The sequence below is a fragment of the Salvelinus namaycush genome, chromosome 28 (genome assembly GCF_016432855.1).
Source record: "Salvelinus namaycush isolate Seneca chromosome 28, SaNama_1.0, whole genome shotgun sequence".
Lineage (NCBI taxonomy): Eukaryota > Metazoa > Chordata > Actinopteri > Salmoniformes > Salmonidae > Salvelinus > Salvelinus namaycush.
Window position 1 is genome coordinate 12792234 of NC_052334.1, and position 22611 is coordinate 12814844.

The 22611-nt window shown below is 40.8% G+C and overlaps 1 protein-coding gene across 1 annotated transcript in view; it reads left to right on the forward strand.

Annotated features, from left to right (window-relative positions):
* Positions 1 to 2164: 2164 nt before the first annotated feature.
* Positions 2165 to 22611, forward strand: part of LOC120023582 (F-box only protein 34-like) — a 31891-nt gene continuing 11444 nt past the window's right edge. Inside the window, exons 1-2 of the mRNA XM_038967616.1 lie at positions 2165 to 2441; positions 22050 to 22274. Coding sequence (XP_038823544.1) covers positions 22192 to 22274 — 83 coding nt within the window. The 5' untranslated portion in view covers positions 2165 to 2441; positions 22050 to 22191. The remainder of the gene's footprint in view (positions 2442 to 22049; positions 22275 to 22611) is intronic.

Sequence of the window (22611 nt, forward strand, 5' to 3'; positions counted from 1 at the left end):
CCTGCAATCATGAGCAAGTTCACTTGTTGGTAATGTAATGATGTCATGCACTATCTTTCTGTAGTGTTTCTATAAGCAGTGATTATCTTATTTCCATTACCAGCCATCAGCACTTAACATGTTTATTCAGGGAGGAGAGTGTCAATATCTGTGAGTGATATTACGGTTGACAATCATATCTCAAATTAAGCAAATGTGACTTTATTTACACAAAGACCACATTGACTGAATCAACACGGAATCTTTTCACTGGTAACCACTAAACAAAATATGAGGAGACTTACACCACAGAGATACCTCTAAATACTATAATTTGGTTTATATTTATATTCGATTACTCTCCTGATTAAATTGTTTGAAGTCCCTTTAAAAGAAGTGAACTGCTATTTTAGAGCTGCTGCTGTCTAACATCAAATGTGTTTTTCTCCATTATGTTCTTCTTAAGCAATAAGTTATATCACAATGTGGAAGAACACGTAAAACAAACTCTTGTTACAGTTACTCTCACATAACAGCCCTCTCTCAATCCATGTTCACAAACTTGTTATTACATTTACAGCCCTCACTGCCCTCCACCAACCCACAGCAATGAGCCCATCGCACTATTAAGCTCACAAGATGAGACTGACAAGATGCATGTAGACACATGATAAACTTTTCCCCCAGCTCGGCATGCCTCTGGCTGTTGTCTATAATCTACCAGCCAGACCATGTCTCCTCCTGATAATTACTTCCCCAGCAATAACTGATAACAGTGTGTCAGGTAGACAGGGCAGATAGGAAGGTGTGTGTACATCTGTACACACTCTTAGAAAAAAAGGTGCTATCTAGAACCTAAAAGGGTTCTTTGGATGTGCCCATAGGAGAACCCTTTTCAGAACCCTTTTTGGTTCCAGGGAGCGCTCTTTTGGGTTCCATGTAGAACCCTGGAACCAAAACTGGTTTTACCTGGAACCAAAAAGGGTTCATCTATGGGGACAGCCGAAGAAGCCTTTTGGAACCTTTTTTCTAAGAGAGTGTGTGTAAGTTTGTGTGTCAGGTAGACAAGAACAGACAGAAGGGCCATGGGGAAAAGGTCAGGTGTGGCCAGCCAGATGTGGTGCACATGTTTACAATACTGTAGTGTACGATAACACACGGAGCTCCATGGTACCTATTATTTTGTGGTACTTGGTTGAGATACAACACACACTTTAAAAAAAAAAGGCTTCCTTGATGTTGGCACTAGCAAAAACACAGAACCATGAATATGGGTCACCAACACAGGAAACCTGTCTCTTAAAAGAGTTCAAAGCTTCTATGTCTTTAAGATAACAGTCAGCTACCTTACCTCTGGTATATGATTCAATGATAAACTATGAAGATGGTTTAAAGCTATTGGGGGGGGGACGACGACGACGACGACGACACTGACAGAGATCACATTCCTCTCTACAGTAGGCTACTAAAAGAGGCTGGCACATGCTTACTTGACTGACACTATTCTGTGTTTTGAGGCTGTTGTGACCTATGGCGGGAAACAAGGGTTACATCCCAAATAACACCCTATTCCCTATATAGCACTTATTTGAATCAGACTCCTGATTAAGGTCCTGGTCAAAAGTAGTGCACCAAAGTGTAATAGGGTGTAATTTGGGATAAACAAAAGATCTCTTAGTATCCTGACGTCAGGTCAGTGATTCATTTTTAATGATGGAAACCGACTACGGACTGAATCTCGATGGAAACTGAAGACCAAAGAGATTCATTATTCAATGACTCTTCTATGCCTACATATAAACTGCTGTGAACTTCATAAAGGTTGGAACTTTGAATTGTTCTCAAATCGCTTTTGCACCTGGTTTATGGTATGGCTTGTAATAGGGATTTCAGAACTCTTATAGTAATATAATATAATTTGGGTCACCCGTAAACCATGGGGACTGGTTCACCTAATAACGCTTTAATCTATTTTAAACATTTCATATTGTCCCTTTTTTATTTGTTTCCTCAAGTAGGCCTATTCCGAAAATGTAAATTACCTATATAAATGATCAATCTCAGTTCAATTCACGGAGTACAGTATTGTCTTTGACGCAATTATTTTGCGCGTGCATGATAGTTTTGCGGACACGTTCATCATTGTTGAAGATGCAAGCACGTCAGAACGCTGAGCGCTATAATATCAAGCAGGGGACGTCGCTCGCTCGCGAATATCTTTTGCAAAACGACTAGCTAGTATGGGATTGTTAGCAAGAGCGTAGCATCAAATACGGACGAAAATGATAACGATTTTACTCCTTATATGATAGTTATGAAGACCGTATAATTATAGATACGGTTCTAATTTATTGTAAGGTCACTGCTGAACACCGAACACGGCGCTGCTTTGCCCAGCAAGTGCTCCTAGTAAGGCAGGGGATTGGAGACCTCATCATTTCCGAGTTTTCGCAGCGGCACAGGTCAGTTTGAACGTTTTGCCTTTGCTTTGGTATTTCTCTATATGTGTGTACAGTTAAATAGCTAGCTACATTAATTAAATTAACACATTCTAGCTAATATTGTTAAACTGAGTTGACATTCTGCCAACCCAGCACACAAGTAAAAAAAAAAAAAAGTTGTGTAACTAACTAGCCATTAGCAATGCTAACGTTAGCTAGCTAATAACGTTAACGTGCCTGGAAAGTCGAGGTGGGTGGAGTGGAGATGGACTCTGATGGGTCCGTTTAAACACTTGCTTAGATTGCACTGCAATTCATTTGAATCTGATAAGGTAATTGGCCACAAAGTTAATCAGCGTTAGCTAGCTAACTTAACGTTATGGACTTATTTTGTACGGAATGTGTTAGCGTGCACCTAGCATTAACGTTACGCCACATAACTAATGGCTAGTACCTTGACTATGATGTTGCTTTCCTCAAACCTTAGCTGCATGGGTGGATAAGGCCTTTTCAAATCGAACAAACGTTTATCAACGTTACAATCTCGTTTTGCTGAAATGTAACGAGCTAATTTAAAACTATAAATTAACTATGTAGGTAACAATGTCGTTGTCACTGGCAACTTTTTACCCCACAGTAGTTTAGCAAACTAACACAACAAGCTCACACTTTTGTTATCCTATTGACACGATAACAACACGCATGGTCGTTACTAAATCTAAATAGTGCAATGTGTGAATACATTGTCACTTATCTAAAAGCTAGCAATCTTACCAAGTGGCTACGTTGTGTATGAATAGTTTTGTGTAGCGGTGTTGACTGTTTCGCTGACAGCTACTTTCCTAATTATGAATTTATTAACATGGATAATCCAATTATTAACGTTAGGTGCTCTATGTATAAGGGTAAATTATTGCCTGCCCTTTGGATGAACTATAAACTAGGCGCATACACTGAGAAAATCAGAGATGGATGGGACTTGGAGCAGTCCCTTTCCTTGACCAGACACACAGTCCCAGAAACCTCCTTGCACATCCCTTAGCCCTGAAACAAAATACTTGCATTCATCAACACTTAGCTGTGCATTTACAAAACATAATTGTTAATTTAAAGTCGTCCTTGTCTTTACTGATTGACGAGAACTCTCAGCTTTGTCCAAAGTGTAAAACAACCTCTCCTTACTTTTGTTTTGGATTACTTCCATCTTGATTGTAGATGGCCTAGCCTTAGAACCTCCCTGAGTGTGTTAGCTTAAATGATGAGCATCTTTAAAGGTCAGCTAAATGACGTAGCACGAGCAGCACTGCAGATATTGCAATGAGCAAGACTTCGTTCAGTCACACATGGTATCTGTGCATGGATTCACATCATGCTCTTACAATGTGATAGCCACGGTACTAAAACGGCAGACGTTTAGCCTTGCTAGTTTTTGCTGAAATGGGCCCACCGTGCTGTTTACTTTGTGCAACAATGTCAGATCACTGACTCTACCTTTAATGTCCCATCTTAATAGGAGTGAAGAACCTTGATTTTGGTTGTGCTTAAAGACCTCATCCAGTGATAAAAAATAAAAAAATAAAAAATACTTTTACTGTTGAAGAGCAGTAAAAGTTCCACTTGTGCTATGTTGACATGTCTGGACCACCTATTGAGACATGTCTTTTGTTAGGTTAAATGAAGTGAGGAGACTGGAGTGCAACATTAAGTTAATCACTTCCCATTAAACAGTGATTGGCTTAAAATAAAAAAAATTGAGGAAGTAAACCGCTGCATGTTGTGAGGTACTGAAAGTTATTGCACACAGCATGCACATACTCTTGTTTGTCTTGCAAATATACGTTTAGCTCACACTTTGTACTTAGACCTGGCCTGTGATTAACAAGTCAATTGTCCGTGAGAGGCGCTGATGTTTTTGCCATGGGATTTTTCTTTAACAATATCGTAAGTTGTGCTTGTTGTATAATAAAATGCCTGAGTTGCGCTTCTGTTTAGTCTTTTTCTTGCTACGTATTCATATAGTGGCACTCTATTCAACTTACTAGTTCTCCAAAGTGTTTCTAATCAATGTTAGGCTGTTCCTCATTTTGTTGGTACCGGTTTGTGCTGATACACTAGGCTAAGTGCCTGATCCACTTATGGTATTGAGTGGTTGATTTAATTGTACAGTCAGAGAAGGTTTTGGCACTCCCATGGAACTGAATCAGATGTTTATGGGTGGATGTTGTCTCCATTGATTTTAATATTGAACACCTCCCAACTACTGTAAGACCTTATGGACAGTACATGTCACCATGATGATTGTCAGCTGTGCGAAGTAGATCACCTGCTGGGTGTCAACAAAAGGTACAGATTCAACATGTAGAATTGTTGGGAAATGACGGCCAATGTTCTGTGGTCAGAGGGGATAGGATGGTCACCCTCTGCATTTAATCATTTGTCAGTCTGTTTTTTTTCTCGCTCTTAGCCAATTAATCCATCAGAACCCCTTAACTGTCTAACAATCATCTCACGTGTAGGCCTAGGCCCAAATTGTGCAATGATGCTTTTACAATCTTACTTAACTGAGAAATAGTTTGACTCCAGGATCTGACATTAACAATGGTCCGCTGGCCTGGGGCCAGTAAAAACGTGTTGGGCCAGTGGATCTTGTCAGTCACTGACCCAACAGGGCCACTAACTTTCCTGCAAAATTTGCATTCCAGTTCAACATTTACCTGCTCTGTTGCAGTCTGCCATTGAAAACCATTGAAGACAAGACAACACGTGGAAAAGTAATGCTATTTGTATTTGATCAATATGTTTGGTGGTTAACCTGTCTGGCACCGGGGTTCCGCTAGCGGAACTCCTCCCACATTCCACTGAAAAGGCAGAGCGCGAAATTCAAAAAATATTTTTGAGAAATATTTAACTTTCACACATTAACAAGTCCAATAAAGCAAATGAAAGATACACATCTTGTGAATCCAGTCAACATGTCCGATTTTTAAAATGTTTTACAGCGAAAACACCACATATATTTATGTTAGCTCACCACCAAATACAAAAAAGGACAGACATTTTTCACAGCACAGGTAGCATGCACAAAGCCAACCAAACTAACCAAGAACCAACCAAACTAACCAAGAAACAACTTCATCAGATGACAGTCTTATAACATGTTATACAATAAATCTATGTTTTGTTCGAGAAATGTGCATATTTGAGGTATAAATCAGTTTTACATTGCAGCTACCATCACAGCTACCGTCAGAAATAGCACCGAAGCAGCCAGAGTAATTACAGACACCAACGTCAAATACCTAAATACTCATCATAAAACATTTCTGAAAAATCGATGGTGTACAGCAAATTAAAGACAAACATCTTGTGAATCCAGCCAATATTTCCGATTTTTTTAAAAGTGTTTTACAGCGAAAACACAATATAGCATTATATTAGCTTACTACAATAGCCTACCACACTACCGCATTCATTCATCAAGGCACGTTAGCGATAGCAATAGGCACGTTAGCGATAGCGAATAAACCAGCAAAAGATATTAATTTTCACTAACCTTCATAAACCTTCATCAGATGACAGTCCTATAACATCAGGTTATACATACACTTATGTTTTGTTCGAAAATGTGCATATTTAGAGCTGAAATCAGTGGTTATACATTGTGCTAACGTAGCATCTTTTTCCCAGAATGTGCGGATATTTTTATGACACAACTATTCTGACCAAATAACTATTCATAAACGTTACTAGAAAATACATGTTGTATAGGAAATGATAGATACACTAGTTCTTAATGCAATCGCCGTGTTAGAATTCTAAAAATAACTTCATTACGACATCCAGCTTAGTTATAGCGAGAGCGTGCCCAAAATCTGGGCGCAAACTACTATTTCACATGTTCGACAGATATATGAAATAGCATCATAAAATGGGTCCTACTTTTGATGATCTTCCATCAGAATGTTGTACAAGGGGTCCTTTGTCCAGAACAATCGTTGTTTGGTTTTTAGAATGTCCTCTTCTCCAGTCAATTAGTACGGAAAGCTAGCAAAGTAGCGCGAAGCTCTCCTTCCTGAACAAAGGCACACAACGCAACACGCCTAACGTCCCGAATAAATTTCAATAATGTAATAAAACTATATTGAAAAAAACATACTTTACGATGATATTGTCACATTTATCAAATAAAATCAAAGCCGGAGATATTAGTCGTCTATAACGACAGCTTTTCAGAAGGCAATACCAGGTCCCTTCTCGCGCTCTCCAGAAAACAGGAAACTGGTGACACGTCATGCCGAGAGCTTTTATTCGACCCCAGATCAAGTTATACACTCCCTTTCTTCTCTCACTGCCTGTCGACATCTAGTGGAAGACGTATGAAGTGCATGTATACTAATAAATATCAAGGACATTTATAGGCAGGCCCTAGAACAGAGCATCGATTTCAGATTTTCCACTTCCTTTCAGGAAGTTTGCTGCAAAATGAGTTCTGTTTTACTCACAGATATAATTCAAACGGTTTTAGAAACTAGAGAGTGTTTTCTATCCAATAGTAATAATAATATGCATATTGTACGAGCAAGAATTGAGTACGAGGCCGTTTAAATTGGGCACGATTTTCCCCCAAAGTGAAAACAGCGCCCTCTGTCCTCAACAGGTTAAAGCACCATCATGCTCCCCGGGAGTCAGAATTTCTCATTCTCGAACTGTACATAACAAGTTGATGTGTTCACATGCCAGCTGTCCAGAGCAAAAAGAGCTCATCAACCCACTCGTTGAGCTTACTTATTTTAGGGAAAGTGATTTCTAAAAGGACATTTTCAATGGTGAACATGCTGGCTACTGTTGATAGTATGTAAAAAGAAATCTACAAATTGCCTAGCATTTGTCTTGGATAGCCTACTGTACCCAGATCGATATCTTTTTTTGAGAAGCAGCTGTCTTGGGGCAACGTCCTATTTTAAGATTAAAAAAATTGTAATCTTAAAATGACTGGCTATTATACAAATGTATGTAATTAATACAAAGCCTTGGGACCTACCTTCTTTTTTCCCCTTTTTTTAACAAATGATGAGAACCCCTTGTAGTGTAGTTTGAAATTTCCTTTACCACCTGTTGCGTTGAATTCGCCTATCCGTCCCACCAAGGCACCCTGACAACTGGACAGCTAAAGAGTAGACTGATGTGTCACATTGTTAATTGATAAACAGCTTTTTAATACTTACCATAATAACCAAATGTAACCTGTTACCAGCTGAATATAGAGAGAAAGCATGTCAATAGGCTCTGTATGACCCCCAATATCTGGGCCAGTAGGGATTCCGTTCGGGACAGTGAGAAAAGTTTACGTTGAACCCTGGACTCTACAATACATCATGAAAACAAGCACTCAGCTTCAGCGTTGTCAATAAAGATTGACAGAAATGTTCATGGCTTATATCCATATACTTTTTGGGGGGATTGAGCAACAGTTGCTATGTAGCTTAGACATTTGTGTGCACATTTGGTGAATCTCTTTTCATCAAGCCCAGGCCTTGGGACCTACCTTCTTTTTCCCCCTTCTTTTTTTAACAAATGATGAGAACCCCTTGTAGTGTAGTTTGAAATTTCCTTTACCACCTGTTGCGGTGAATTCGCCTATCCGTCCCACCAAGGCACCCTGACAACTGGACAGCTCAGTGTCAAAAACATCTTTGTCCACTCTATTAAGACTCGCGTAGCAGGAGAAAGACGTGTTCAATCAGGTCTCTAAAGTGCGGGCATTTTGGTCGCATATGCTCCTAAATATTTTGCTTTAGTGCACCTAGAAGAAAAAATCTGCCATTTAATTGTTGTAATCAAACATTTTATTTGTCACGTCCAGATTACAGCAGGTATAAAAGCTGCAGCTAAATGCTTGTGCGCTAGCTACCTCAACATTCCAGTACAATAATCAATATAACAATAGTAAAGTCAAATAAAAAAAATGATTAAAGGAAGAGTTACTATGCCTAGTAATAGCCTGGTATGTAAACAATAGGATATACAGTATAGTTAATTAACAATAGGATATACAGAATGGATAATTAATGTGCTATAAGTATGACTGTATTTACAAAATATAAAATGGGTATTGTCTTGGTCAGTTGAATATATAGTAGAACACCAGCTGTGCTGGGTGGTAGTGTGTGAGGGTTGAATGTGTGGCGATTCAGTGCAAATAGTCTCTAAGACGCAGATTCGTGACTGTGGTGGTTGCACCATTGCTACAGAGAAAACGGCTTGTCTCTAACCCAAACCATTCAGCCGCTACCAGCACTACGTTTTTTCCCCTCCTTCTATTGCACATTGGCGCTGCAGCTGGATGCATCTCCATTGGCATGCCGCGTTTTACATTCATAAACCATGTCGTGGCCCGCTGACACCTCGTGTTACCTCATTAGCTAGCTTGCTAACAACCTGGTAACTTTACCAGTCTAAACATTTGGGAGCACTGAAAGAATGGTAAAGGGATAACTTCATGAGCTCAATGATCATAGCAGTGAATGAATGACAGATTTGCATGTCTTCACACACAAACCTGATGTTCATAAAGAGACCGTGTACAATTTAATGTAATGCATCTCAACAGGAAACTGTGCTTTTACACAATGTAATGCTGTAATATTCCACAAATTACTTTGTAATTTCAATGACTGGTATTTGTATTGGCATTTTAGCTTGTATAATGAACAGTCTTTACAGTGTTACATAGTTTCTAGGGCACAACATGTGCTTCAACAGTAGATAGAATGCATAGGCCAAATAAAGGCTGTATCAATATTTTCTGGTGCTGTTAAATGTGATCTTTTAAGTTGGGCACACCAGTGCTACTATTTAATTTTATTTAGAGCCCTGTGTTCAACACAGTTTTTCCTACCTGACAAAACAAGCTGTTGATTGGAGTGGGTGAGGAGGGCCAGACCTGCGAGTGTAACAGGTTGTGACAAGCCTTTGTGTTTTTTTAGATACGTGGCTTTTAATCCTGTCCTGTTCTGTTCCCACTGCTTTCTCTCTCGCTCTGCGTTGGCTTGTCTTTGCTCTCAGCCTTCCACCTGCCTGAGCCCCAATAATTCACCCTTGAGAACTTGAGAAAAGCTGAGGTGTTTGTTTTCTACTTCTTGGCCATACTACTTGTAAACAACAATTGAAAGGCACATTTTGTAGTACAAAAGATAGGTTGTCTTTGGCTGTTTGAATTTTCATCTTGCTTGTCCTTTTTACATGTTATATTCAGCCTGGCCTGTTGAATGCTCTTACAGCATCCAGTGTGTTTGCCTTGTGCTGTGAAGGACGTTTCCTACATGCTCATTGTCCCTCAGTGCATTCCAGCATTGGTATTTTTTCACACTGATTCATTTGTGTCAATGCTAAAGTTGTAGGCATGCTGCTTTGATGTTAGGCTACACAATTGCCACAAAGACATGTCAGAGAATGCCTGTTTTGGGACATATAGCAACACTGTATGGCTGTCTTTATGCTACTGTAATAAAGAAAAGCTCAGTGTAAGTACAACTGAATGGTGTGTGACTGAAAAGTTTGAAAAATGCTTTGACATTAGGCTAAACAATTGCCACAAAGACATACAGACAGACCAACTGTATGGTGGGCTTCCAGATTACTGCAGTACAAGAAAGGCTAGAGCATAGAACTGTGAATGATTAAATGGTGTGCGACTGTCTCAAAGGGCCAGATAGGAAGGAATTCACTAAACCAAAAGAAACTGGGATGGTCGTTGTTTGTACAAGGTGTGTTGATAGCCATTGGGAAAAAAATTAAGTTGCCCAGTCTTGACGTAACGCAACTGGTTTGCTGTGTCTTGTAGCATAGGTCATGTCTGTATCCTCTGCCTGTACCTCGGCAGCATGTGTTTCCCATTCCCCTGATGAGTTTCTATCCAATGGGCAGGGTGAGATAGACGAGGCTTTTGCCATTCCTGGTCTGGTGGTAAGGTGTCAGAGCTGAAGCCTTGTGCTTGGCAATGGAGGGAATGCACAGACACTAGGCTGTGGAAAGCTAGCTACTCATAGGCCCTTCACAGGCCCTCCTGAAGTAATTACTGAATCGCTGTGAACTTCTCAGTAGAGGTGTGGAATTCAAGACCTGTTAGGTAAGAGGTCCTCTGTTTGTGTGGGCATATGTATGCCTGCAATGGTGTTATTGATAGGCCGCATGTGTAACTAGAGCATTGACATTGAAATAGAAATCTACTGTATGTTGAAAAGCCGTATCATAAAAAATATGGATACTTTTGTTTGAGCTTTAAAGGAGAGATCTGATTTATAGTAGTCAACTTGTGTGTTGGCTTACCTAATATTTCCCTATTTTTAGACTGACCTTACTGAGCTAATAGCTTTATTGGCCCATGCCCCAGCTAACATGTAGCAACTGATCAACAATAGGTTAAGTTAATGGGTTGTTGCCAGCTGAAGTCTTGAGATTATTTCTGAGTCTGTATGCTATGACATACTCATGCTGCTATGAGAGAGAACCCCCAAATCAAAGGTCTTGTGTGCCATGTTACTCTTCCGACAGGACAGCACTTGTGTTACTGAGTTAGTGTGCTGCACAGCATTTGTATGTGGAATGTTGAGAGTATCATGGATGGATGTCTCTGTACTTAGCCTGGATGGAACACATAACAGATCATTGCACAACTGTTACTGGTCAGTCAGTGATCAGGATGCTCTATTCAATGGAGTCACTAGCAGTGAAATGTTGTTTAAACTTCTTTCTTTGCGAGGTGTTTTGGTTACGATAGATTGATACTAAGAGCAGGAAAGCACTGATTTGTTAGTGGTCCAAATATATTAAACTAAAGCTGCTTTCTCTCTGGTTGCTTTCTGATTTATAGTTGGGGCTAGATGTTTTAGTGTTTTGGATGTACTGTCCTGTACACCACTAGATTAGAAAATCGCCTCAAAAGGTATTTCAACAGCGCTCGTCCACAAGTGCTTGGGTATGGAAATAGCTTTGTATACGAATTACAGGCAGTCAGGCAGCCGCACCCCTCTTCCCGGGTGTGTTTTAAAGTGCTATTGTATTTGTATGAAAAACCCCAGTAGGTTCAGGTGAAGGAAGTGCCTTATGAAAGGAGAGGGCAGCCATGCATTTATGGGAAAGGCTACGTGGCTGACGTGCAAACCTATATTTAATTTCCAAATTGGTTAAAATTGGGTTAGGTTTGGTTAATGTTAGGGTTAGCCTAATGTAAGGGTCAGTTTTAGATTTGGCTAGTTGGGCTCTCAATTGGATCCTGGTCAGAAAAGTCTCCTTAAAGCATCTGCAGAGAATACGTAGGCTGGACAGACAGCACAATGTCGTTTTTGTCACACAAAAAATACACTCCGGCATTTGACGCCGTATTCTTCTACCCTTGAGTCTCAGCGACTGTTCAGATAATAAACCAAACAACATTTCAACCTTATAGAATCCCCCCAAATATTTTGTTTTGAGGTGATAATGTTACTTTAGGCTAAAACAGATAGCCATGTGCTTTTTTTTTCTCTGTGACTAAAAAGGATGACATTCTGTTTTTAGCTGATATGGGAGTGAATACATTGATGCAGCATATCAACTTAGGATAATGTTGTACTTTACACTGGCAAGTATAAGAATATTTGCGAGGGCATATTTAATTATAAATCTGATTATTTCACATGGCGATGTAAGAAGCTAAAGGGCTAGCTAGCTTGCAGTGTTTAGTCAACTTGCTAGCAAGGGAAGACTGAGACTCTTCTTTTGCTTTTGCCACAAATGAGAAGACAAGAGAACCCCAAAATGTATTTTGTTTAGAAGTAATAACTAGTGATTACAGGCTATTGTGAAATGTTTGAACCTGCTGTAGCCAACTAGCTAGTCATGTGATTTTTTTCTTCTCTGACCAAACATGTTCTATTTTTAGCTGCTATGGGAATGAACACACAAGAAGCATAAAGTAGATTTGACAGGGCATATCTTTTTTACATTTTTATAAATCAGATTTATTTCACATGGCGATGTGGCAAGCTGAAAAGGCTAGCTAGATTGCAATGTTTTTAGCCAGGCTGCCAGCAAGCTATTCCCCCCCGCCCCCTTGTAAAGGGACCGGCGAGGATATCAATGTTACCAAAAGATGTCCGCTACTCCAAAAATCCAACTCCTCCCACATAGGCTTGGGTGGTATCCAGATACCGTCCTTCTCTCATCTCAGGATTTACGGTATTACTTACCGGCATAGCATACAAGAAAATACCAAATGCTAACAAAATTAGCACAAACTAATAGTGAAATCACAGACGCTATTAGCTAAATGCTAACAAGCAAAACAAACTAAGTATAGCTATTAGTTACCAAATCTAATTTTCGGTGAGTGTGAACATTTACAAGCTAAAGTGAACGAGAGAAATTGTGCAAATTAACAAAGTTGAGACACATGCTTTCTGAAGGAGTAGTATGTGTACCTTGAGCAGGGGGGAGAAGAACGGAGGAGGGGAAAAATGGCAACTGTACAGAACTCAAGAGCTCTAACAGAAACCTCATTATAAGATACTTTTGTATTACATAGTGTATGTGGACACCCATTCAAATGAGTGGATTCGGCTATTTCAGCCACACCCGTTGCTGACCGACCGGTGTATAAAATAGAGCACACTGACATGCAATCTCCATAGACAAACATTGGCAGTAGAATGGCCTTACTGAAGAGCTCCGTGACTTTCAATGTGGCACCGTCATAGAATGCCACCTTTCCAAAAAGTCAGTTTGTCAAAATTCAGCCAGGCTAGAGCTGCCCAAGTCAACTGTGAAGTGGCAATGTCTAGGAGCAACAACATCTCATCTGTGATGTGGTAGGTCACACAAGCTCACAGAATGGGACCACAGAGTGCTGAAGCGTGTAGTGTGTAAAAATTCTGTAGTTGGTTGCAACACTGACGACCAAGTTCCAAACTGCCTCTGGAAGCAACGTCAGCACAATAACTGTTCATCAGGAGCTTCATGAAATGGGTTTCCATAGCTGAGCAGATGCACACAAGCCTAAGATCACCATGCACAATGCCAAGCGTCGGCTCGCTGCCATTGGACTCTCTAGCAGTTCTCTGGAGTGATTAATCACATTTCACCATCTGGCTGTACGACAGACAAATCTGGGTATGGCGGATGCCAGGAGAACGCTACCTGCCCCAATGCATAGTGCGAACTGTAAAGTTAGCTGGAGGAGGAATAATGGTTGGCCCTTAGTTCCAGTGAAGGGAAATCTTTACGCTACAGCATACAATGACATTCTAGATGAGTCTGTGCTTCCAACTTTATGACAAGAGTTTGAGGAAGGCCCTTTCCTGTTTCAGCATGACAATGCAGCCGTGCACAAAGTGAGGTCTGAGTAGAAGCAAGTCCCCGCAGCAATGTTCCAACATCTAGTAGAAAGCCTTCCCAGAGGAGTGGAGGCTGTTATAGCAGCTAAGGGGGGCCAACTCCATATTAATGCCCATGATTTAGGAATGTGATGTTTGATGAGCAGGTGTCCATACTTTTGGTCATATAGTGTATCTAATGGAAAACATTTAGTAGCGAATTGCATACAAGTGTAACTTCATCACCTCATGTGTGCAGCAAAACAGACTGCTGATACATATAGAACGCTATGGATTTATCAGCTCCTGCTTTCTCCTGTTGTGATATTTACAAACAAACACGTGACTGGCTCAACTGTTCTGGGGTACTAAGGTAAGCTTCATAATGTGACTGGTGAAATTAACACAATCTGCTTTATCTCCTAACGTATTGCATAAGTTGACTGCTGGTATTTAAAGTAGCCACATAGTATTTAAAGTAGCTACAAATATATGTATTGGGAAAAACTTGAAATAAATACTTTGGACTGTATTGAAAAACAATCTTGTGGCTTTTTCCAAATGCCCCGGTATACCGCTCAAGCCTACACGCATTCACGTAGGTCAATGGAGTGGAGCTTGTAGTACATTTTTAGTGTCTTCCTGTGTCCATAGGGACATGCTGCTGCAGCAGGATCAGAATGTGGCCAGTCTGAGCTCCTGCTGCTGCTGCTGATATTGAAGATTCTGCTCTTCTCTGTGGGCTTCGTTGTCATTCAGGGTGTCCTTTTCCCCCTTTGGTCTTGTCCCAGTCATGGGACTGGCGCGTTGGCTTGGCTCAGTAGGGTGTTTGTGTGTATTTGTAGAGTGTGTAGGCCTACTTGTGTATGCGGGGGCACATGTTGAGTGGAGTAGCAGGAGAGAATCTGACACCTACCCAACATAATCAGGAGTCAGTGGAGAGGAGTCCCTCTATCTCTACAAAACTATTGATTATCTAGCTGCCGTATATAGACATAAGAGAGTCCTGGAAGCCAATTGGCTGCAATGCTTTATTTCCTCCTTGACAGCCACACGTGTCTGTAAGTGGAGAAGCTGGGGCCCGGCTCTGTGGTGGTCAATGACAGCTGCTTAGGTGAAGCTTTCTCTTTAACCGCGTGCTGCAATGGGGAAGGTTGGGAAGAATTTCAGTTAGCGCTTTACTAGCTTTAGGTTAACTCCCGTGCATACATACACCCACATACTCTAGTCTACACTGGTGCTGTGCCCCAGGCAGGCAGGCCACAGGGCAATGGGCAATAGAGAAACGTTGAGTTGCAAGGATTCTAGCTAAAGAGAAAACGCCTCTTCAGGAACCATGTAAGTTAGTCTCTCTCTCAAATAGAAAGGCTCTCTTGCTCAGTGAAATGACAATAGGCCTAGTTCCAGTTTAATTTATTCTGGGTTGTAAATTCTTTAACAATGCAATGATATTTTGATCGAGCATTTTAAGCATAGTGTGGTGTTATCAAGTTCTGTTATTGGCCCGCACCCAGAAAGTGGCTCAGAGTAGAAGTGCTAATTTAAGGATCATGTCTTATTCATGTCTTATTCATTACTTTTATTCATTATGATTTTAAAAGGCAAAACTGAGCTTAGATTTTCACTCCTACTCTGAGAAACCTGATTTACAAGCATATCGCTACACCCGCAATAACATCTGCTAAATACGTGTATGTGACCAATAAAACAAATGTAATTTGATTTACTTAGCCTGGTAGTTTGGTCACAAACCACAACCGACAAAATTAGGAAAAACCTAACGTTGAGTAGAAGCACTTTGGAGAACTAGTTAGAGTACAATCATATGAATATGCAGCAAGAGCAAAGCTCAACAGAATCATTTATTATACAACAATCACAATTCAGAATGTTGTTCGTGAAGAAGCTTTTTGTCAATTAGCTCATTGGTCTTCATCATCCAACACATTGTGGGGACTGCACCGTATGAAAAGTTTGTAATTACAAATTAGCAAAACACTGCTGTAACACTTTGAACAGCCTACTTCCCACATGGCAAAAACAGAGCCTTTGAATCCATCAGCTCCTCTCGCAGACAATTGACTTGTTAATCACAGGCCGGCCAGTCCTAAGTACAAAGTTTGGGCTAAAAGTGTATTTGCAAGACGAGTGTAATCATGTCATGTGCAATAACCTTTAGCACCGCCACAAGCAGCAGCGGTTTACTTCCTCAAAAACCTGTCATTTTAAGCCAATCAGTTTAATGGGAGGTGGTGAACTTAGTGGCACTCCAGTCTCTTTCTCGCCTCATTTAACAGCTGATTTACATAACAAAAGGCACATCAAAATAGGTGGTTCAGGTAATTCATGACATGGCACAAGTGGTGGGAGCTGGCCTTTCTGATGACATCACGACTTCCTATCAGACCAACTCCTTGAATGCCCTATTCCTTGAAGTTTGCAGTTGTCTAAACACTAGTTTGTTTAAAATAAAATAAATTACCTTAGTATGTTTACGTCACTGTATTTATACTTGAGATATTGCTTTTCAACAGTAAAAATTAAAAAGGTTGGATCTTTAAAGTCCTACTCTGTCTCCCTTTCACCTCAATTTTTTTGTGTACCTTTTTTACCTCTTTTTCGTGATATCCAATTAGTAGTTAGTCTTTTCCCATCGCTGCAACTCCCGTACGTACTCTGGAGAGGCGAGGGTCAGGAACCATGCGTCCTCCGAAACACGACCCCTGCCAAGCCGCACTGCTTTTTGATACTGCTCGCTTAACCCGGAAGCCAGCCGCACCAATGTGTCGGCGGAAACGCCGTACAGCTGGCGACCGAAGGTCGCGTGCATGCGCCTGGCCCACCACAAGTAGTCGCTCGAGTGAGGTGGGACAAGGACATCGGCCGTCCAAACCCTCCCCTAACCCAGGCGATACTGGGCCAATTGTGTGCCGGCCTCGTGTCTCCTACTCCTGGGATCGAACCCGGCTCTGTAGTGACTCCTAGCACTGCATTCTGGGAACTTTCAATAAAATCCCTGGTTTTCTGAAATCCACATTCGAGAATTCTGTATTTCCTGCTGATTTCCCTCCAACTGGGATTTCGTGAGAACCAGGGATTTTATTGAAAGTTCGCAGAATTTTGCAACCCTAGCTCCCACCCTTTGTCCTGAATTGTTTGTCTGTGCACGGTGAGTGATTCTGTGTGTCTGACTGAAAATGAGGTCATATTAATGTTTTCTCAATAATAGTAGGCCTGTACTGTACAGTCGTGGCCAAAAGTTTTGAATGACACAAATATTAATTTTCACAATGTCCGCTGCCTCGGTTTGTATGATGGCAATTTGCTTATACTCCAGACTGTTATGAAGAGTGATCAGATGAATTGCAATTAATTGCAAAGTCCCTCTTCGCCATGCAAATAAACTGAATCCCCAAAAAACATTTCCACTGCATTTCAACCCTGCCACAAAAGGACCAGCTAACATCATGTCAGTGATTCTCTCGTTAACACAGGTGTGAGTGTTGACGAGGACAAGGCTGGAGATAACTCTGTCATGCTGATTGAGTTTGAATAACAGACTGGAAGCTTCAAAAGGAGGTTGGTGCTTGGAATCCTTGTTCCTCTGTCAACCATGGTTACCTGCAAGGAAACACATGCTATCATCATTGCTTTGCACAAGAAGGGCTTCACAGGCAAGGATATTGCTGCCAATAAGATTGCACCTAAATCAACCATTTATCGGATCATCAAGAACTTCAAGGAGAGCGGTTCAATTGTTGTGAAGAAGGCTTCAGGGCACCCAAGAAAGTCCTGCAAGCGCCAGGACCGTCTCCTAAAGTTGATTCAGCTGCGGGATCGGGGCACCACCAGTACAGAGCTTGCTCAAGAATGGCAGCAGGCAGGTGTGAGTGCATCTGCACGCACAGTGAGGTGAAGGCTTTTGGAGGATGGCCTGATGTCAAGAAGTGCAGCAAAGAAGCCACTTCTCTCCAGGAACAACATCAGGGACAGACTGATATTCTGCAAAAGGTACAGGGATTGGACTGCTGAGGACTGGGGTAAAGTCATTTTCTCTGAATCCCCTTTCCGATTGTTTGGGGCATCCGGAAAAAAGCTTGTCCGGAGAAGACAAGGTGAGCGCTACCATCAGTCCTGTGTCATGCCAACAGTAAAGCATCCCGAGACCATTCATGTGAGGATGCTTCTCAGCCAAGGGAGTGGGCTCACTCAATTTTGCCTAAGAGCACAGCCATGAATAAAGAATGGTACCAACACATCCTCCGAGAGCAACTTCTCCCAACCATCCAGGAACAGTTTGGTGACGAACAATGCCTTTTCCTTGCCATAAGGAAAAAGTGATAACAAAGTGGCTCGGGGAACAAAACATCGATATTTTGGGTCCATGGCCAGGAAACTCCCCAGACCTTAATCCCATTGAGAACTTGTGGTCAATCCCCAAGAGGAGGGTGGACAAACAAAAACCCACAAATTCTGACAAACGCCAAGCATTGATTATGCAAGAATGGGCTGCCATCAGTCAGGATGTGGCCCAGAAGTTAATTGACAGCATGCCAGGGTGGATTGCAGAGGTCTTGAAAAAGAAGGGTCAACACTGCAAATATTGACTCTTTGCATCAACTTCATGTAATTGTCAATAAAAGCCTTTGACACTTATGTAATGCTTGTAATTATACTTCAGTATTCCATAGTAACATCTGACAAAAATATCTAAAGACACTGAAGCAGAAAACTTTGAAAATTAATATTTGTGTCATTTTCTCAACTTTTGGCCATAACTGTACAGATGCATTTTCTAGCAGACATTGCTGGAACGCGCTGTGGAAGTAGCCTAGTTTGTTGTTCATGTTTTGCTCAGACAACAGAGACTTTTGTTTTATTGCACTTTTCCTTCTGTATCCAGCTCAGACCCCTCTCTGCTGCGATGTGCTGAAAAACATTCAATGAACCAGTGTTCTGTTTTCCCTCTTGTCTATATAGCCTTAACTCTCTGCTTACTATTGGCCAGTGTCTAATCAATCGTAACTTGAAAGTGGTGTCTCCTCAGCCTGCCTCGTATCATCACCCATTTGTAAATATGTGGATGTTATTGATTAACATGCTAGCTGAACATGTTTTTATTGTACATTGAATGCTAATTTTGTAGGCTTGCTAGGCTACATCAGTTCTTTATCAGGGTTCTCAACAGATACAATTGTGCAAGCATGCAGGATCACATGTCCAGTACTGACCCTCGAATGTAACCAAACATTTAGGAATTTAACTCCTTTTCCACCCTTATCCAGCCACCCTGGCAGGGACAGTAGTCCATGAAGAAAAGGAGGGTGATTTGATACGATATGCACATTGGTGCTGAAAATACTTGTCCTGGGCTAAAAAATAATACCGAAATAAAGGAATGAGGCCAGTGGTCTTAATTATCATTGTGTACAAGAGGTACAAGCATGTCCCTCAGTGACTGATCTTGTGTTTTAGCTAGCCAAGTGGATAGTAAGCAGAGCAGGTTTCCCCTCCCCTCTGTCCCTTCGTCCCCTCAGTCCCCTGGCTGGTCACTGTTCCACTGTTCCCAAAGCAGCTTTTGTTCAGGCTTATCTGGTCTTCATGGCTGACATATCTCTTTGAAAACAAACTGGGCGCTTGTTTTTCCCCAGCCTGCGAATTAGAATGGGGGAAGGGCTTAATTTAATGTCCCAAATGGCATCCCTATTCCCTGTATAGTGCAGTACTTTAGACCAGTGCCATATGGACCCTGGTCAAAAGTAGTGTACTAATAGAGAGTAGATAGGGTGCCATTTGGGATGCAACCTTAGAGTGAGCATGTTTCCATTTCAATGTTGGCTTAGTTTGAACTGAAGCCCATGCCTTCAGTTCATTTATACTGTATGAGCATTTGGACTGGATTCAATACTTTTGCTTTGTCTTTACAAAGCTACAGAGTTTACTACAAGGCCAGGCTAAATGTAGGCTGCTGTGTTTTTAAGTCATCTGACTGCTAATGAATATTACAAACTGTCATTTTGGTTTGATCTCTGACTTATGTTGAAGGGGGGAAATAATTTGATGCACTGCCACATCTTTGTTGTTTTAACCAACTGTGGTTGACTTTTGTTACAGATCAGTGATGGTGGGTTATTTTTAGGATTTGTCTCCATTAGATTCATATTGGATTGTCTTAGAAATGAGGCTTAAGGGAATTCAATACGAAGGTGGTTAAACCACAAAAATGCATTGTAAACCATGTAAAGGCATCTGGTTGTTTTTCCTTTTGTCTGTTTTTGTTAGAAGAAAGTGCCAGGTTTGCATTACATAAGGGCATTTCCATCTAAAAGGAGCCATGAGCTCCAACATGTGAAGTTCATAGGAGCGTGTCAAATGAAAGCAACAGTTTAATTTTTTAATTTTTTATTTAAGGAATATATATTTTAATATCTTTTTTCATCAATTTGATTTCTGGTCAAACAGATGGAAAAGGGGTCTTGAGACTTTCTGGCTTTCACTAATGTTGAAGACCCCTTCCAACTGATATCAACACATATTTTGTTTTGGATAAATGATTTGCCTTCTGTAAGTTTAAGTTTGTGCCTTGTAACTCCATTACCAAAAACCCACATCTTTCTGATATTTTTTAATTTCTCTCCCTCATGAGGGAGGATAATGAACGTTCACAGAAGTAACAATTAAAGGTAGACCTACCAATTAGTGTGATAATTTATGTTTATGAATTATTAGGTGTATCTGTTATGGAATTACTGAAAAATCTGTAACGGAATTACTGCAATTGAATTGGCAACAATGGGAAATCAAAGTAGTCACAAACCAGAGTTGGGTCACCTGCTACTGTCCTCCCTTACACTGGCATTGTAGAGAAAAGTACAGCACAGAGAACATTACAGTGAAGTAAAGAATAGTACTGTGGAGTACAGTAATGTACTTTACTGAATATACTGTTCTTTACACAAATCAAATGTTATTTGTCACTTGCACTGAATAAAACAGGTGTAGGTAGACCTTACAGTGAAATGCTTACTTACAAGCCCTTAACCAACAATGCAGTTTACTGTGATGTCCAAACATAGACGTCTGATTGATTTGGTCTGGTCAGGACCAACCAAATGTAGTCTTGTTTGGGGGCGGAACTCATTACAAAAATAGCCAGTGTTTAGAATAATACCCAAACATACAGAAGGATATTGCATATTTCTACCTTTTTGTGTACCTATTCAGGATACATCACCATGACGAGAATGATATACATATCCATAATGATGAATTTCTGTATAGTACAGTAATTCTGTTACCAGATGTAAATTCACTTTACCAACTGTAGTTCAATAACACATGTTTTTTTTTTCTTAACTCAGGGTGTCATGTCCTAGCTGATACCCCATTCTTTCTGCAAATATCTTTGAATCTTAATGCGGAGTAGATGTTTAAACCTGCAATATGTAACTTTTTGGGCGACCCAGACCAGGTTAAAATAGAAATTTGAGTTATAGATCTGTAAATCTCATTGAAAGAAAGTCTAAGAAGTGGTAGATCTGTTCTGGGCTTTATTTCTATGCTTCCTGTTAAGTTTAGTTTATGCTTCTTTTTTACTTTTACCAGCTTCAAACAGATGAAAATATGATCTTTGGCTATTGGAAATATATTTCACACCGGTTTAGATGGTACAATGATTATCTACATTCTCTGCTTGTTTTAGGCAAACTATTAGAATTTTTGCAACCAGGAAATGGCGGAGTGATTTCTGCATAGTGCACCTTTTTTAACAGTTTTTGGAAAACGTAGCGTAAGTAAACTGAGGGAGATTTGACATTAATTCTGTTACCAAACTTTGCATTTGCACAGTTCTTCCAGTAAATGTTTTTTGTGAACAATTCTTTGTAAATTGTTCAAAGTACTACTGAGTCTGTGTAATTATGTTACTGTGAAATTGCCCATAAGCCATTCATTCAATAGAACAACTTTGTGGGAATGTAAAAAACTATTTTTTGTGTATTTTGCTAGTATATTTACTTGTTGCAACTGGTCTGTCAATCTGTCAGGCTGCGTTCTGTCATGAAGTGTTTGCTTCTGAATCGGCCCTGGGCTCATTGACTTTGGCAGTTCTTCAGATCATTGTTCGTGGGAGGCCAGGGTTATTCACTTATGATTGTTGGATAATTTAATTGTCGTTATGTCGGCATAACAACACACACAGCCATGTTCCTTCCTAGGCAAGGTGGTCTGAAACTGAACTGTGTAATAAACTGGACATCCTGTACCTGTTTCCCTACAGTGTGTTGGGTGGGACCCTGAGTTGTAAGCTCATCAGATTGTGGCCTGCAGACGACCAGGGGGTTGTGGGAGAAGACGGGAGAGAAGTGTCCGTCGCCACACCAGTCTCACTGGACTGGAGGGAATGCCTGAGATGTGAATCTATGAGTTACTGCAGCGCTACTGCCGCCTCTCACAGGGAACCTAGGAAACCACCACCACCCAACCTGCTGCAGTCAGCCTGGAGGTAAGCCCCCCCCCCCCAACTCACTCATCACTCTACTTACCTACTGCGCAGTTAAAGGGACAGCTCACCCAAATGACATATCTGGCTCCTTATGTTTTAAAGTAGTTTATGGACAAGTAAGGCTACAATTCATGCTTTGTTTGTAGGGCTGCACGATTAATCAAATTCATTGCAATATTGACATGAGATTTTTCTTCTTTGACACTGTTAATAGAGAACTAGATCTACAGTACCTCCAATGAGATGCGCTAGACTCCATTCACTCTCTACATACACAGTGGATGCTGACCAATCACAAGCGTCCCCGCTTAGAGCGTGCACTTAGATGCTGGTGAGG